At 40.0% G+C, this 16,614-nt stretch overlaps 1 protein-coding gene across 3 annotated transcripts in view; it reads left to right on the forward strand.

Moving 5' to 3' along the window:
* The first annotated feature begins 471 nt into the window (after nt 1-471).
* The window catches only part of TFDP2 (transcription factor Dp-2), a 52,651-nt gene continuing 36,508 nt past the window's right edge, over nt 472-16,614 (forward strand). For all 3 annotated transcript variants that reach the window (XM_065073008.1, XM_065073009.1, XM_065073010.1), the window contains exons 1-3: nt 472-637; nt 11,935-12,028; nt 14,942-15,008. In XM_065073008.1, coding sequence (XP_064929080.1) covers nt 12,014-12,028; nt 14,942-15,008 — 82 coding nt within the window. In that variant the 5' untranslated portion in view covers nt 472-637; nt 11,935-12,013. The remainder of the gene's footprint in view (nt 638-11,934; nt 12,029-14,941; nt 15,009-16,614) is intronic.

Below are 16,614 nucleotides of genomic sequence, written 5' to 3' on the forward strand. Positions count from 1 at the left end.
TACCCGCCCGCACCGGGCGGCCGCTGTGGCCCTTCGCCGCGCCCCCCCCGTTCCCCTCCGGGCTGCACCGGAGCGCGACGCCCGCGGACCGTGCGGGGAAGCGGCGGCCTCTCGTCTGGGCCAGCCACGCCCTTCCGCCCCGCCTACCCCGCCGTCGCCCCGCGGATTCGCGGGCGGCATGTGTACACACACGCCATGCAGCCAATAGCGCGGGGAGGCCGCCTGACCTCACGCGACGCGGCGGCCAATGGGCGCACCTGGCTGCCAGACGCCGCCAAGCTTGTGCGGGGGAGAGGGACTCGGGCAGAGCACGGCGCGGCGGCGGCGCGGGGCGGCGAGCGGGGCCGGGGCCGGGGCCGGGCCCGGGGGGTGGCGGCGGCTGCCGAGCTGGAGCCGGGGCTCGCGGACTGGCCCTGGTGGGCTCCCGTCTGCGGGGCCTCCTCGCGAGCGGCGGGTGCGCGGCGCCGGCCCGGCCGAGAGGCGTCGTCGGCGCGCGGGGCCGGGCGGAGCGGCTGGCTCCCTGCCGCGCGCCTGCCGAGGGACCGTCGCCGTCTCGTCGCCTCAGCGCCGCTCTCTAGGCCCGGCCTGCGCTGCCGCGCTCCCTCGCCCTCTTCTCTCTCCGCCGCCGGGCTTGCAGGTGAGCGGGGACCCGGGGGGCGGAGCGGGCGGGCGCCGCGGCACCGTGAGGAAGGGGCAGCGCGTTTCTTCCCGGCGGGCCGGGGCGCCCCTTTCCCCGCCCCGCACCCAGCGGCGCTTAACGGGCGCCGTGTGGCGACTCGGGTCCGTCGCCGGCCCCCGCCCTCGCCGTGCCGCACGCGGGGCGGGCGGGGGATGCGGCGGCGGCTGCGGGCGCCTCCCGCGCCCCGGGAGGGAGCCGAGCCGGTGCGTGACACCTGCGGCGGCCGCGGGGCGGCGGCGTGCCCGGCTGGCGGTGACAGCCGCCCTGCGCGCCGCCGGTCACCCGCTCCTCCATTGTGGGGAGCGCGCCGGGCCTGAGCCGGCGCCGCCGCGGGTGTGCGAGGGGGCGGCCCTGGCTGCTGCCGCGGGGGGGCTGGGGCGGGAGGTAAAGTTCAGGAAGGGGCCGGGAGGCTCGCGGCCGCGCGGCGTGTGGCTGCGACTTGATAGCGTGGGGGTTGTGACTCACGGCCTCGCCGGGGGAGGGTCCGTCCGACAGCAACAACAACAAAACTTAATGGAGTGCCTCTTCCTGCACCCGCCGAGTTACAGGCCTTACCTGGCTGCCAGCCGTAAAAGGGTTCAGTGGCAGAGGTGAATCCAAATATAAACATTGTCTTTCGAATTGAGACTGCAAACAATAGGAGGAAAATACGGAATAAGGAAACATCCCTGAAAGGTGGAAGAAAACCGCGTCTGAAAGCGTGCTCCCTCGTTGAGTAAAGGCGGGATGCTGAGCCATATGTCAGAGCTTGTGCTGTTTTCCTCTCTGGAAAGGAATTTGGTTTTAATTTTCTCTCTAAATTTTTGAATTGACAGATAAAGTTAATAGTTTAAATTGATATACTGTGTAAAATTAAAAAAAAAAAATACTTGGTCAGTATTCGTCATTTGGAAATCACTTATTTTCATTACTTCGTTAATACTTCCAACAGCTGATAGACTTTTTTTCAGCTACTATCACTGCTGTAGCTTAATTTTACTGACAAAACAGAACAAAACATTGGAGCTTGTGTGATGTTGGAACTAATTGCAACTTGGTATAATCTTTGATTAAAAATAATTTGATGCTAGTACAAAATTATGTTATTAAAAGAGAAATGAATAATTTTTTCTCTATTTCTTTACCCATCCCAAATAAATTTTAGTTCATTTGAATATATTATATCCTGTCTTATACACAAAATGTATAATTTGTATACGTGGGGTAGAGACTCATGACAGATGACTGGTGTTATAGAACAAATGCAGAACTGTATTTCACAGCCCATATTTGTGCCAGTGCTGTGTGTACTCAAAGATGTTTTGTACATAGTGAAGTACTGAATTTCAGGAACTTCTGTTCAAAATAGCATATTGGGTGCTAACTACAGTACTTTGAAGAAACATGAAAGAGTAAGGAGAAGTTTGTGTTCTAGAGAAGACTTGGCAGGAGAGGTGGTCATAAGAGGAAATAAAGGACAGATTTTTCTCCTTTGAAAACTTTCTTGTTGTGAAGTGGGCCTAGTGCGTCTAGAAGAGAAAGGAGTTAAATGATTTAGTTCTATACTAAGGAAAGCACTGAAAATTATTAAATATTAGCAAGATTGTCTCATGGGAGAATTTAAGAGTGATCTTATTTCACTGTCAAATCATTGGGCTTTCTTTTAACCACTTCCTGTTTATACAGAAATCACTGTTATAACACAACGAAAAGAAACGAAACCGTTTGACTTGTACTATGTTGATGTAATTAATTTTACAGAAAACATGCACCACTGATAGGAATGCTCTTTATTGCTGCAGAGGGTTCTGACTGGCAACCTCACTGTTCAAAGTGATAAAGTACAGTTTTCAGTACAGCATCTTGACAGCAGCTACCCAGTGTAAAAGTGACAGGCCAGACAATTCAGCTGGGCAAAGGGCACAGTGCTGTTTGCAAGGGATGTCAATACTGCAGCAGAATTCTTGATCTTTGTCTGTTCTTGTATATGTTGGACACTACTGTAGGAGCCAAACATCTTGGTGTGGTAATAGCACACATATTACATCAAAGCTGATAGTATAAATGCCTGTTGTGGGAGCTGAAAGACTAGGTATATGCTAGGAAATACTGTAAAAAGGTGCAGATGCAGTAGGGAGTGATAGTTGTACAACTTCCTGCTTTGATTCTTCATGTGCTTTTTGTAACATCCAGTAGTAGAATGAATGTATTTGTCTCCCCTGTTTTTTGCCAGAGGGTGGGGCAGTAGTAAGGGATCTTATAGTTTCATTAATGGAACTTTTTTTCTGCTTTGTTTGATTTCCTTTGTGCAGTGATAGTTTCCAATACAGGTCTTTACAGGCTGTGTAAGTTTACTTTTATACCTTCCAATATTAATGGCATAAAAATCAATCTAAGCAAATCAAACTATATGCATATGATAGTTCAGTTTGCAGATTACTATATATTATAATACATGCTAATAATGTGTATTCTAATAAATGCATTAGTGGAATCTGTAACAAAAGCACAACTTTCTAGAATATTATATTTCTACTGAAATATGGAATAGTAATTAAATGAAAAGGTATGATGTTTGGAAATAACTTCTCCTAGATCTGCTATTCACTTAGTACTGTTAAAGAAATTCTTTGCCTTTCAGAACACACTTTCCAAAATCTACAGCCTCCTGAAGCCACTTTAGAGAATATTTGTCTTTACTGAAACCTATAAAAATGTTTAGATTTTTGCAGCACTAACTTGGTGAGAGTGCTTTATCCAGCTCACATTTAGTACTGGCTGCCACAATAGAGACTGCAACTAAGCTGGAAAAAGGTTAGCATTTGTTTTTGTTGGTATGCTTGGTTGTGAACTGCAGCAATACTGGTGTTGTCACATTTCATTTTTTTCTGACTTAGTGACAACGTTTAAAAGAGAGGTAGAAGACAACTTGATATTGTTAACTTCCCAAATCGCTTAAGCATGGATTGCGGAAGGGGCTCCCTTAGACGTATCTTTGAAGGCACTATCCAGAATTGTCATGGCACTGTGATCTTCTTGGTTTAGAGTCCTCAAGTAATTTCATAGACATAAACAGCCAGGTTTTTCACAAAACATCTAAATATGCTGGTAGTTAACATAGCTTCTAGAAATAATCCATTTTATAAAGGTGATGTTCCTTTTCTTTTGACTGGTTTTACATTACTTCAATGCGTGGGACATGCCCTGATGATCAGGTTTTATACAACCAGTAGTAAGAGGCAGCAGTGATGGTGGTTGAGATTATGCTTCTCCTGTTCTAGATAGCTGATTCTTTCCCAACAGTGAATGGAGTGCTTGTGTCCCAAACGTGATTTTTTTCTAACTTCTATAGACCATTTGTGAATATAAGTCTGGTCTTGCAGCTTTCTTTTTTTTTTTTTTTCTGTGGAAGTTAGGGCATGCTCCCCTGTTTGGCAAGTCAGGTTTCTCCTGTTTCATCAGGTTCCTGTTGCTGCCAGGTTTGTCTCAGTTTGGGCGGGAATAGCAAATGATTCAGTTCTGCCTTGCAACCTCTTTAGTTCTTTTGTTCAACAGAGTCCCTTACTAACCCTCTGTCAGGTGGCTATGGTCTGTCAGGGTGCATGAAAAGGTTGCTTTGATAGGAACTCATAATCCGTTTCCCCATGGTAGGTGTTAGCAGGTGTGTTCTGTGTGAATAAGTCACCGTTTTCATTCACTGGGTTGTTATTGGGGATTTCAGCCCAAGATGTAAGTGGAAAAGATCAAGAAAAATAAGATAATGTGTTCAGAATGAAATTGGCAGGGTGCTACAGGTAAACACTGTCTTTAAGGCTATGAACTTCTTGTGAAGTTGTATAGCTGAATTTTTAACGTGGTAGCAGCTATTATAAAGATATTTGTGGGAATTAAAAGTCTTAAAGCAAATGTACCAGTATTTGCTCATTAAGACTTGTGAATGCCAAAGCACTAACATACTAAAAGTCACTTGTGAACCGTAACAGTCATCCAAGTATTAAACTTTTCCCACATGAGCAATACTTGTAATTGCTAGAATAACTGCAATTGACCTGTAATAGAAAGTATGGCAGTAACATGACCACTAATTATGAATGAGATTAGGAACTGCAAGTGAAAGTGAGTTTATATCCCCAGAGTGAAATCAAAAACCTTTGCATGCGTCTCCATTTATTGTAAGGAAAGGGGTAACTTTCACCTTCATTATAAACTTGACCTTGAGACTGGAGGAATACATTTTGTTCTCTTAAATGTGCAATTTAAATGTTTATTTAAAATTCACCTTACAATTGCAAATACATTTAAACGATTTTTAAAAATCAATAGCTTCATCCATACAACTGATAAAATTTTAAGCTGTGTATTGATTCTTTATAACAACAGGCCTCTGCTGTCTGTCCAAACCAAATTATTCATCCTTCTTCTTGCCATAAAAGGAACTGGTAAAGCTGTGATCTGAACACAAAACAGCCCTCTTCTTCCTCATGGATTTTTAGAGCGTGCACACGCTCCAGTGAACTCTTCAAATGTATGGAGTAGTCTTCATACGTACAAACCATATCCAACCTTTTGTCACATTTCAACCCATAAGTAAATTTTCAAAAGATCATAATTGATTTTTTTTTCAATTTTTTTCAGAAACCAAGTCATGATGTGGTTCTGCAAATCAGACTAAACTGATCAAACAGCTTGCTAAATCTGAAGGGTTTGTTTTGTGCTGCGCACAGCCCTAGATGGTCATCTGAGCTGTCAGTGGGTTGCAGCATTTGGAGAAGTTTCTTATTCCTCCTTTTAGCCCCATTGTTGCTATTCTGACAGTATTCGAACTAAACTGGCTCACCAAGGGGGTCAGGTAGAAATGGGAAGGAGTGGAAAACAGAAGTAAGGGCAAAGTGGAAGATCTTTTTTAGCAATGATAGCAGAGGTAGGATCTTACGTCAGTGCAACTTGTTTCATGGAATTGTACCCTTTAGGTAATTTTGTGTGCTGTAATCAGTACTTTAAAGCTTGTGCATCACTAGAAACATCCCTTTCTGCCTTTGTAGTGAATTATAACTAAAGAAGTATGAATTTTTTTGTAACCTTTACTCTTCAGTGAATACTGTCATAATCTTCAATCCATACAAGAGCAGAGTTAATAATGGCTTTAAACTAGAAAAAAGCTTCTAGCAAATTGTAAGAAAAATGAGGGAAATAGTTATTAAGTCTTGCTCCATCATCAAGTTCCTTATCCCTGTATAACCTGGTGATCTTTAATTAAATGCAAACACAAAATTATCTTCAGTTCATTGGATGTTAAGATCCTTTCAGCCGCAGGGTGTAGACAAAAATGTATCTTGGCAGGATGATTAAACTGTTCTGTGTATTTGTCAATGTACTGATTCTCTGGAAATCTTAAAAACTGAAAATTAAAACTCATTACAAGACCAGATTAATATCTAGAGCTTTCTCTGATGTATCATACGGTATATGAGCTGGTGGTAGCAAGAAGCTTGTTTGAAGTCTCAGTAGTCAAAAATATGCTCTTTTCAGCTGAACTAAATTGAAAGAGGAGCTAATGTAAAATTGGCAATGCACAAAGACCGTCTTACCAAAATATTTTCAATTCATTCATATAGATCACTAAATTTTTTTCAAAAGTCAATCCACTGCTAAAATGTAATTTCTTAAGCCAAAAATATGTTTGTGAAAATAGAGTGTGCTCTTTACTCTGAAAGGAAAGTTGTACCTGCCTCTTTCCACTGAAGCAGTAGACTCTTAAATGTTGTGCCCTGTACAGTTGTCAGCTATGGAAAAAACCCTGGGCTAGAAACCCACTTAGAGAACAAAAGATGAGTTTATAGAATGAATTGTCTACTAAAAGATTTTCAGTTAAATTTCTGTTAATTCCAAATGTATCTGTGCTGATAAAAGTTGTCTAATAAAACTCAAAAAGAAACTTTAGATCATACTTTTGAAAGTGCTACATGTTATCCACTGTTTTGCTGTCAAGCCCTACGTACCTTATCTTGAATGACAGTAAGCTGGTTTGGGGAATTAAAAGAGCCTTCAAAGGTTCAAGTGCTTGGGAATTATTCCACATGTTTAATGTAACGTCCTCCTTGTTTGAGCAATAAGGGACATGCTTCACCTCACTGATTTTTGAATAAGCCATGAGTGCTGCTCCAATTCTTAGACATTTAGTTTACCACTAGTACTTGTGTGACACTGGGCTTGTCTAAGAGTGTGTCTGAGAAACTGAGTCCCTTGAGGGAGGAATATATAGTTCCAGGTTGGTGGTATTTGGGTCTTGGCACTGTCAGGACTGGACAAGCAGGAGAACTTGAGGCTCAACAGTGGAGTTAAGCTCATGGAGACTTTGAACACCTTCATCTCTGGGAGAGTTTGATTACAGCTTTGGATTTTCTTCCTGTGTTGTGTGTTCTTGTCACTTGTACATCTACTCAGACCTATTTTCATCCCCAGAGATTCAAGATATTCAGTAGTCTACATCAACAGTGCTCTTAGTAGTCATAATGTGTACAACAGTGAGAGTAAATATAGTAAGTAGTGGAAGTAATGGGGACGTAGCATTTGGGATCAAGTCCGAGAGTATTGAAAGGGAACCAATGCCTTTGTTGCCTCAGTATATGCTGCATGAGGTTCTTAAAGGGTCCTTTCCCCTGACGTGCTGTTAGCAAACCACAGTAAATGTTGGTTGTTCCTTATATAGTTTAAGTGATAGAGTTTATACTAATTGAGCTTGCATATAGGCCTCATCTGCTTTTCCAGGATTTTTTAATGTAAACTTGAGTCGTAATTACTGCTGTTGTCAGGAGGTGTCAGTTAATTTTTTCTGATGATACAGTGGCATTTTGCACAATCACAGCAACCTAGGAGAACCTGGTTAATTGTAGATACTTGTTTGGTTTTGTTCCTTCTGATTTCTTGTGTGTCAGCTGGTTCCTCCAACCCACAGCCTTTCCAGTTAGGTTCAGGTGGTTATATCTTCCATTTTCATCTTGATTTAAAGCAATCATGCTCATTTTGGTTTTGTGTCATGTAGCGGTGAAAACTGTACTTTGGATTCATAAGTTGCAGTCTTTTAAGTCATGTAAAAAACAGTAAATGATGAAGCTTTTAAAATTTTGTTTGTAACTCCCACTATCATTTAGCAGTCAAGTCACTTAGATTTTCTTCTTAGGTTTCTCTAATCACCTTGTGATTATCTACTAGGGCTTTCATGAAGGCATACAGTTGTTCACAGTAAAAACTGGAAAAAAAAGTTGTAGTACCTGCAAGACCTCATCATGCACATGATGGTGAGAGTTCCTTTCAAATGTTTCCTAAGAGCTACTTTCTAATTTTATTTTAAAAATAAAAATTACTGTTTGGTAGCTGAAGACGGTGACTTATTTCCCACTCTGTGTGTCAGACTCATTGGTTGGCTTTTGGAGTTCTTCAGTAAGTAACAAGCTGGATGTTATATGGGCATGGGTATTTCTGTCTTATGCAGTTTGTAGGTGAAGTTTATTTCTTGTATACATAAATAACTGATAAAACTGGGAGTAAGTCATCTGGAAAGGGCTCAGGAAAAAAAGTTGACAAATCAATGGAATCTTCTTATAGAGGTGCAAAATCTGTAATTTAAATTTCAGATATTTGATAACAAAGTTGTATTTCTGTTTCTTGGGATACCAATAAATTAGTCTGACTAGTACATACAGATATTTTCACTAAAATTGGTCCTTTTAATCTCAATTGCTTCAAAAAGGAGTTGGATATTGAAATGTTTTTTAGGAACAAGATGGGGAAACACTTCTTGGGAGCAGGTGGATTTCTGATAAGTACTTTGTAATTTTGAAATTTTACTGGTCTGAAAACTGAGACACAGTGAAGCAACATATGTGTAACAGGTGGTCTAATCCGTGTAGATGCTGTACGTAAATTAGTGGCTTAAAACTGAGCTTGTACTGATTAATAAGGAATCTTTTTGTCACTGTTGTCTTCTGAAATCAGCCTTGTAGTGCCATAGCTGTAAAGTTAGTATTATGGAGAGTTGTCTGAAGAATATAAACTAGTTTCTGGTGGAAAGGCTGGTGTTACACGAGTTTCTTTTTCTTGAAATCGATGGCACTTCATTTCCTCTTATCTGACCCACTTACTTGGAATAATTTTCACTTTGCACAACTCCTGATCAAGTAAATGAAAAAACACTCCTTGGTGATGATAAAAATCGTTCTAGTATACTAAATTATGTCTACATTTTTTTCTATGTTCCTTGAAAACTTTTCATCATAACAGTTTAGGTGAATGTCCAATAGTGGTCTTAATTTGTAGATGTTTAATACCGATGTAATACCTGCCTTAATGACACTTTCTGTTGTGAAGTGGAAGTGGGAGAATCTTTGTGTGGTGCTGGTCTGCATGAAGGTTTGATATGTGAAGTACGATAAGGATTTGAGAAAGCTAAAGAAAACCAGGATAGGTTTGGTAAAGCTTAATTTTCAGGGACAGAAAATAGACTGTTATGGTATGGGGCTTTATTCTTTTTTACTATTAGGTTTTAGCCAATATATGTATCTTAAAGGGATAATTTAAAAATAATACTTTGGACCGTAGAAAATAAACCTATGAAGGAATACGATCGTTTTCTGCAGATAACTGTTTTCTGTTTTGCATTGTTTCTTGTACTGGGATTCAGCTTCAGTATCACTGAAAGGTCAGAATATATCTGTCTTTTAACCTGTAATGAGAACAGGTAAGGATAAACACTCCTGTACCGTTTTGTTGTACCTAGAGCTTGATTATCTGTGCTTTTGTAAATTTAATGCCTAAACTGGCTTTTTAATGTCATTGGCATAAGTGATTAACAACATATGTTCGAGAAGAAACTACAGCTCAAAGTTTACAAAGTCAGATGGTTCAGTTGGCTCACTGTACTGTACAGTATTTGACCAAAAGGCAAAATTGTGGGAGTGGATTATAAACCAAGGCTTAGGTTATGAAGAGACAACCTTAGTTCCGATAAAGCAATCTTTGCATCTTGTGCTTCGGGCTCTAAACCTGTCTTTATGCAGCTTCGTTTCAGCAGAAACCAGCTAAAGAACAAAAAGGTTGAGGTTTATGTTTCTCTATCTGTGTGGTGCAAGCTGTCAAACAGCAATTAGGAATGAAGAGAATCTCTATTTTGAGGCCATCTGTGTAGGTTCTTTTGTCTGAACCTGACAAGAGGTCATGGCAGATGGTGGGGTCACAAAGTCTGGCTTCTCGAGCTTGACAAAATGTGTTCATAAAGCTGGAAGAATACCAACTGTTCGGACTGGCTGAAGAGCATTGTAGCAGAGGACTGTGATAGTTTATGGACAATAGCTTCTGGATCACTAAACTTGACAGCAAAGCACTTGGTCAAAGATGAAACTAGTTTGCTTATCTGTAAACGGGTTAAAACTGCTTAGCAAATGTGTTCTTAACTATTTGAGTATTTGAGTAAAATACTTGTAAAACCTCTTAAAGCAAGAGAGGGAGGTCAAACTGCACCGTGAATTTTGTCTAGAGCTCCAGAGGATGTATTTGGACAGTTTGTGTGGAAGGAGGAGGAAGCTGGAAAAAGAAAAGCCACATAGATCATAATTTTCAGACCCAATGCAAGTTTCGGTATTTGCTCTGAGTAATGACCACTGTAGCTTTATGGCTTTTCTGTGGCTTTATCTTCGGGTTTCAGGATTGCTACACAGATCCAGTAGCCCCTTTCCCCAGCATGTAAATAGATATCTCTTTGTAGTATCTTCTCTGAAGGCAGAGAAAAATGCTTATTTTCTTGGATGTTTTGTTTTGAAACTAAAACTTACAAGTTTTTATGGGAGAAAGTCTTAGCAAGCAGAATTGTGTAGTGTCCTCCACATGCTGGAGTAGCTGCTTAATTATGAATGCAATAAATTGAGGCACAAAGGAAGATAAATACAGCTCATTCAACAGGAAATGAAGAACACCTCTAAGTTGAATAAAATGTTTTTCCACTAACTCTAATAAGAGTGTAATTAATACATCTCAATAACCAAGAAATCTATTGAAACATCCTAGAATTGAAAATTCTTCTGGATTGTCCACTACTGTAGTGATGGTAGAGTTCCCCATTAGCTACACACACTACTGAAACAATTTTTGGCACTTTTCTAGAAGGGAGGTGAAGACACTGGCCATTCTCAAACTTTGCATAGGTTAAAATACAGTGGAAAAGGCATTAATTGCATCCTACTTTTGTAGTTGGTGAGTTCTGCTGTAAAAGTTTGTGACTCATATTTGTTAACTAATTCACACATCTTCCAAAAGATTTTGCTGAATTGATTCCACACTTGAAAGTGTGAGCAGCTCTCCCTCTCTTATATATCCAGGTGCAATTTAGATGTCTTCTCTAGTCCATTTATTAACAGCAAGTAGTACTTGTAAAGTACTTTTAAACTACTTAAATGCTTTGTCAAGCTAATTGTGTCTTTAAAATGGTTTGTGTTGGCAGCATTGATTTGTAAGTTGTTTTCTTCTGGAAGCTTTGATTTTAAAAAGAAGTCACTTTATATTTTTCAGTATATACCAAGGTGTTTGTCTTTTCATGGAGTTCTAATATAATAATTCTAATTACATGGCAATAATAAAAAGCCTGTAAATATTAAAAATATGAGTTTGAGCTGCAATTTTTTTCCTGGGTACATTTCATAGTTTATACACAGCAAACATCAATCCAGGAAAAATCATTGCATCACTGCATTTCCTACTTTTTATCAAGATCTTTGGATGTCTGCAGAGATGGAATTAGCAGCTTTCTCTGTTGTTGGAGGCTAAAGACATGATGAAGAGAATTAATTCACTTTGAGATTTTAGAGTTAATCTGCATTAGATGCAAATAATTGCATGGTTTTAATTACAAGACTTTAGTAATGGCATGACACACTTAGCTAGCACTTTAATATAGGTAGGCCTCTATGTAAGTTTATAGAATCATAGAATAGATTGGCTTGGAAGAGACCTTCAAAGATCATCTTGTCCAACCCCCCTGCAATGAGCAGGGACATCTTCAACTAGATCTTAGAAAGTTTGGCCGTATGTAAAGGCTATATGAAATTACATCTCTGCCTATTCCAAGAATATGCATTTCTAGTATCTGCACAGAAACCGACTCTTGTGGTAATTGATTTTATCAAAAAGTAGAAAAAAAAAATCTGACCTCTGGAAATGGAGGGTTTCAGATAGAGAGGTAACTGAAAATATATTTTAACTACAAACTTTTGTTAACTTTCTTACAGGATGTTCATTTTAAAGATTCTGTGAAGATGAAAAGTGATATCTTATGGTTTTACGGAATCTGAAGCAACATTGTCTGACATGACGGCAAAAAATGTAAGTATAATTCTATAACATGTATTACTTTTTATATTGGCATGCTATCAGTCACCTCTGTCTTTCAGAATTTGAAGGTCTTTGTGTTTGATTTTTTCTATTTGTCCATACAAGAAATCAAACACAAGGACCTTCATATTCAAAAATCTTGTCCGATTTTTGTATACCATAAATACATATCCCATCCTCTTCTGCAGTATTTTGGTAAATTTAAACTGATTAGAAACTCTTTAAGAATGTGGAGTTTACTCAGCTGTAGGTCAGGTTGATAACTGGGGCAATGCTTTATGCTGTTTCCTTCCTGATCCTTGTGGATCCCTTCAAACTGGAGATATTCTGTGATTCCTCTAACATCACTTGAGACTTATCAAGTAGCTTCTCATTTTGTTGAAGCATCTCACCTTCACACCAGAGTAAAATCCTACTGAGTTTGAGTCAAGAAAGAACAGAAAGGCAGCATATTTCTTTACTAATGTTGGTACCTTTCTTGGTTTCTAGAAGACTGAGCGCCTTCCTGTTTGTTCATCTCCTGCATTAACAAGCCTGTAGTGTGGTGTCTAGAGGATCTATATTTGACTCCCCTATTCTGAGTTCTGAGAAAGCTTATGAAATGTCTAACATCCTGACCTTAATTTTCTTCCTAATTAGCTGTGCTTCCTGAGGTACACAATTTGTAGAGACTACAGTTCTGATTGAGCTTTGTGGTCAGTGAGTGACTTTGGGCCCTGGGAAGTTTACCTGTTGGCTGCCTCTGATAGGGCATCCTGCAGTCTAATTAAACCCAAACAGGTTTAGGAACCAACATGACTAAGGAAATACCCCAGAATAAAAAAGCACCAATATGAACCAATTGGGAAATGAAGGAGCTGAAAGTTCAGTTGTGAACAAATTGCAGTACTGTCTTTGAAGATGTTCATGGGAATCATAATTCTTGTCTTTTCTCTTGTAATGAGTTAAGACCCTTACATCTAACACTTGATATTTATTGCTGTGGCTCCTCTGTTCCTTCTCTGAATTGAAATTATCTTCTATTTGTGTTCTTCTATTTCTTGCAGAGGCAAGGGTCCTAGGAAGAAGATGATACTGTTACCTATTGTGCAAAGGCAGCAGTAGTATGATCCAAGAGTGCTGGCTCTTCCTCTTGACTTTGCAGTTGTAATGCCCTTTCAACACTATATGCTATGCTATTTACTAACCTTTCCAACCTCTATTTTAAAGATCTGCTCAAGAATATATTTTCAGTGTAAGGAATCACAGTGACCTCTTACCACATGAGCTTTCCTTGCTGCCCAGGCACCTGGGGGGAACAATAGTAGAATGCTGCTGTTTTCCATATGGACCTGCTACCAAAACGCGATAAGAGACAGTTCTGCGTGTGTTTTCATGTCTTCCTTCTTTTTCCTCTGCCCAAATCGAGGCGTTCCCATTCACGTCCTCCCCAGCCCTGCTACATTGCCTCTGCACCGCTGCCACCTGCGGGGGAAAATGGAAAACAGAGAGCAAAATATGAGAGACTTGCTCTCTTTCAGAAGCAACTTCTGTCTACAACAAACAAAGCACTTGGGTGTGGCAGGAAAGAGCAAGTCTGATACAGACGTTTGACATAAATTGATGAACTAAATTGAGCATTCTTAGGGGCTTGTTTACAGAAGCACGTAACTTAGCTCATTTAGGCAGTTTTTTATGATCAGGGTAGTGCAGCAACAATTATGTTGCTCCTGATGGTGAAAAAATCTTAATAAAAGTATTTTCAAAAGAGTCTGTCACAATGCTGTCCATAGATTTTCTCCTTCAAAGATTTCTTGCTGAATACAAGCTTTCTAGTGGAACCAAGTGATTGGATGCTTCTAATAGGGATTTTTGTTGTTGTTCTTGAATAGCTTTAGTATTTTGTTACTACCATTTATTTTGCCTGCTATCAAATGATTCCCTAATTTGATATGACTAAAATTCTACAAGCAGCCCGAGCATATGTTCCCTTATTACTACATACATCTGTAAAATAAGGCAAATATTTGATTCTTGATTGAATGATTGAGTTTTCTTAATTTGGATACCTGAAGCCTTTGTCCCAATTATTTACAGATGTATTCAAATTTTATATTTTAAAGAGAGATTTTGTATTATTTGGTTTAATTGCCTACTGAAGAGCTCGGTCCCTCAGTGCTTATCACATCATCCGTCTTGGAAGCAAAACAAAACGCGTTGTTGAACAGAGGTTACCAAGGCAGTGCAAGCATGATGCTCTGAAACTGCAGAATACCTTCTCATTGCTGGCTGTTGCTGGGCCTGTCCCTGCTCAGCTGGGATCTGAGGGATTTGCCATCTCTTCCCTCCCTCATCCAGGAACGGTGGTCTTGCGTTTTTCTATACAAACTCCACCTTCCTGTGCTTTGTGTACATGCCAAAATCTGAGATGCACCATTCTGTATATGATTTAAGTTCTCCATGTCTCTGGTGATTTACCCTTGGGGTAAATCAGGTTATCTCTGAAGACTAGGGAATGTATTTAAAATGCATCAATAGTCACATCTCCTCAGACCTGTAGGCTGTGCAGCTTAGTACTGAGAATACTGAACGTCAGGCAGATTTCTGTTGTGTTATTGGTGGCAGCTGCTCTGTTTGACTTGGAGGGGACAGTGGCTTACACTGTAATATCCAGAATGTCCTACTTGGGTCATGTATAGAACACTATCAGAATATTGAGGGTTTTTTTAGGTAAGAACTTAGTTAAAATTAGAGTTTGTCTTGGATCCTTTGCTTTGAATCTCATGCTCTTGTAAGACTCTACTATCCATAGGATTATAATGTTTCAGAAATGCAGAACAGATTACTTTCATAATACTGTTAATTGCATACTAAAAAACATAGAAAGTTTTGTCATATTTTAAGACTTCAAAATGTTTTGTTCAGGTTGGTGTGACTTCCACAAATGGAGACTTGAAAGGATTTATAGATCAGAACCAGAGTCCAACAAAAGGTAAGAAAATTCTATTTGTATACATAGAAAAGAAGCATACATGAAGACATTTCGCTTTTCTTTTTCACATTCCTTTTTTAAATGAACTCTGATCTTTTATTATACTATGAAATCTGTTGTGTAATTGTGGTTTTACTGGGTTTAATTTTGAAAAATGCTGGGCTGTTCTAGGTAAACCCACTGCTCTGCCGGTTTGCCTAATAACAGCAGAGTGCAGCCTGGATCTTTGAGGATGCTGTTTCAAACTGCAGGAGAATGCCTTCAAACACCTAACAAATCAGCTGTTGCTCTTTCTGTACTCATATACCTGCACTCTCATTCTGTAAAATTAGCATCACTGGATATAGTTAATGTAGGGGAAATTTTCTGGCTTTTTCACGCTAAAAATGCATAATCAAAATGGTTAATCATTTGACCCTTGTACTCTAAAATTACTTTCTCTGCTTTTTTTTCATTCACAGGCTTAACTTTCAAAATCTCTTTTCTCACCAAGTTTATCCCCTGAACCGTCTGGAGCAGTTACTCTGTTGCTGCTGTTGGAGTGTGCTTTTGATCAGACTCCATTTATCTTTCCCACTACGATCCGTAGTGTTTATGCACTATTACCTTTGGATATTTTCCAAGTTTATTTTGCTAGAGATATTAATGCTCACAGACCACTTAGGTATTGCTATCTACTCTGTAAGTCTTTAAATACCGCTGCGTCACTTCTGCAGACTTTTAAATCTGAATTACCATTCCTAAATAGCTTGACAGGTTGTTTGGTTTATTTGTGGGTTCAGTTTTCTTATTGCTTGTTTGTTTCCTGTCCTTGTTATTGAATGCTGTGACTTTCTTGCTGTAGCTTTTTTTGATTCAGGCTTTTTAGAATACTTCCAGTTTTTTTTTTATTCCTTGTACTGATGATGTCTGGGAAAAAGAAGCATTTGTAGTACCCAGTGTATCTAAATACAATACAGATTTACTAAGGAGTTTCATCTTTTAAATGTGATGATTGCAGAATCAAAAGCACATACATGCCAATTTGTGTTCCTCATAAAAAGACTTGCTACCTAATTCTGAAGGGAACTAGATTTTTCTTTCTAGGTGCGCCTAGAAGAAATATCACAGTGCTCAGCAGAGCATTAACTCGGAATGTTGTTCACTTTGTTTGGTGAACAATTCCCATTCACCAGACAATTTACTTTCCTACGTTTATTGCCTTTAACTCATAGGTAGCAGGCCTTTTTGGCTAAAGCATCTCCATTTGGAGCTTGTTTCTTCTGCTTGAAATGAATACTCATAGGATCTGGGAGGGAATGCCACATATGGATGGCTCTTGACTAATGGCCAGGCTACTCATCTAATGCCAGGGAGCACTTGCTGTGAGGATGGTCATCGGGTACAATATTTTAAGTAGTCCACACAGCACAGTCTGGATATCTCCATTCTGAAAGTCATTTTCATTCACATTCTCACTCAGTCTTTGACATGGTAGATTCTTATTGTTACAGTTGAAATTGTTCAGCTGTGGCAAGCTGGGCCGACTATGCTTCCTTTCCTTATCTGAAAGTACAGACTGGTGATTAAAATTATTCCTGTAGGAGACCTGCGTTTTAATTCTCCC

This window comes from Columba livia, chromosome 9, assembly GCF_036013475.1.
Source record: "Columba livia isolate bColLiv1 breed racing homer chromosome 9, bColLiv1.pat.W.v2, whole genome shotgun sequence".
Classification (NCBI taxonomy): domain Eukaryota; kingdom Metazoa; phylum Chordata; class Aves; order Columbiformes; family Columbidae; genus Columba; species Columba livia.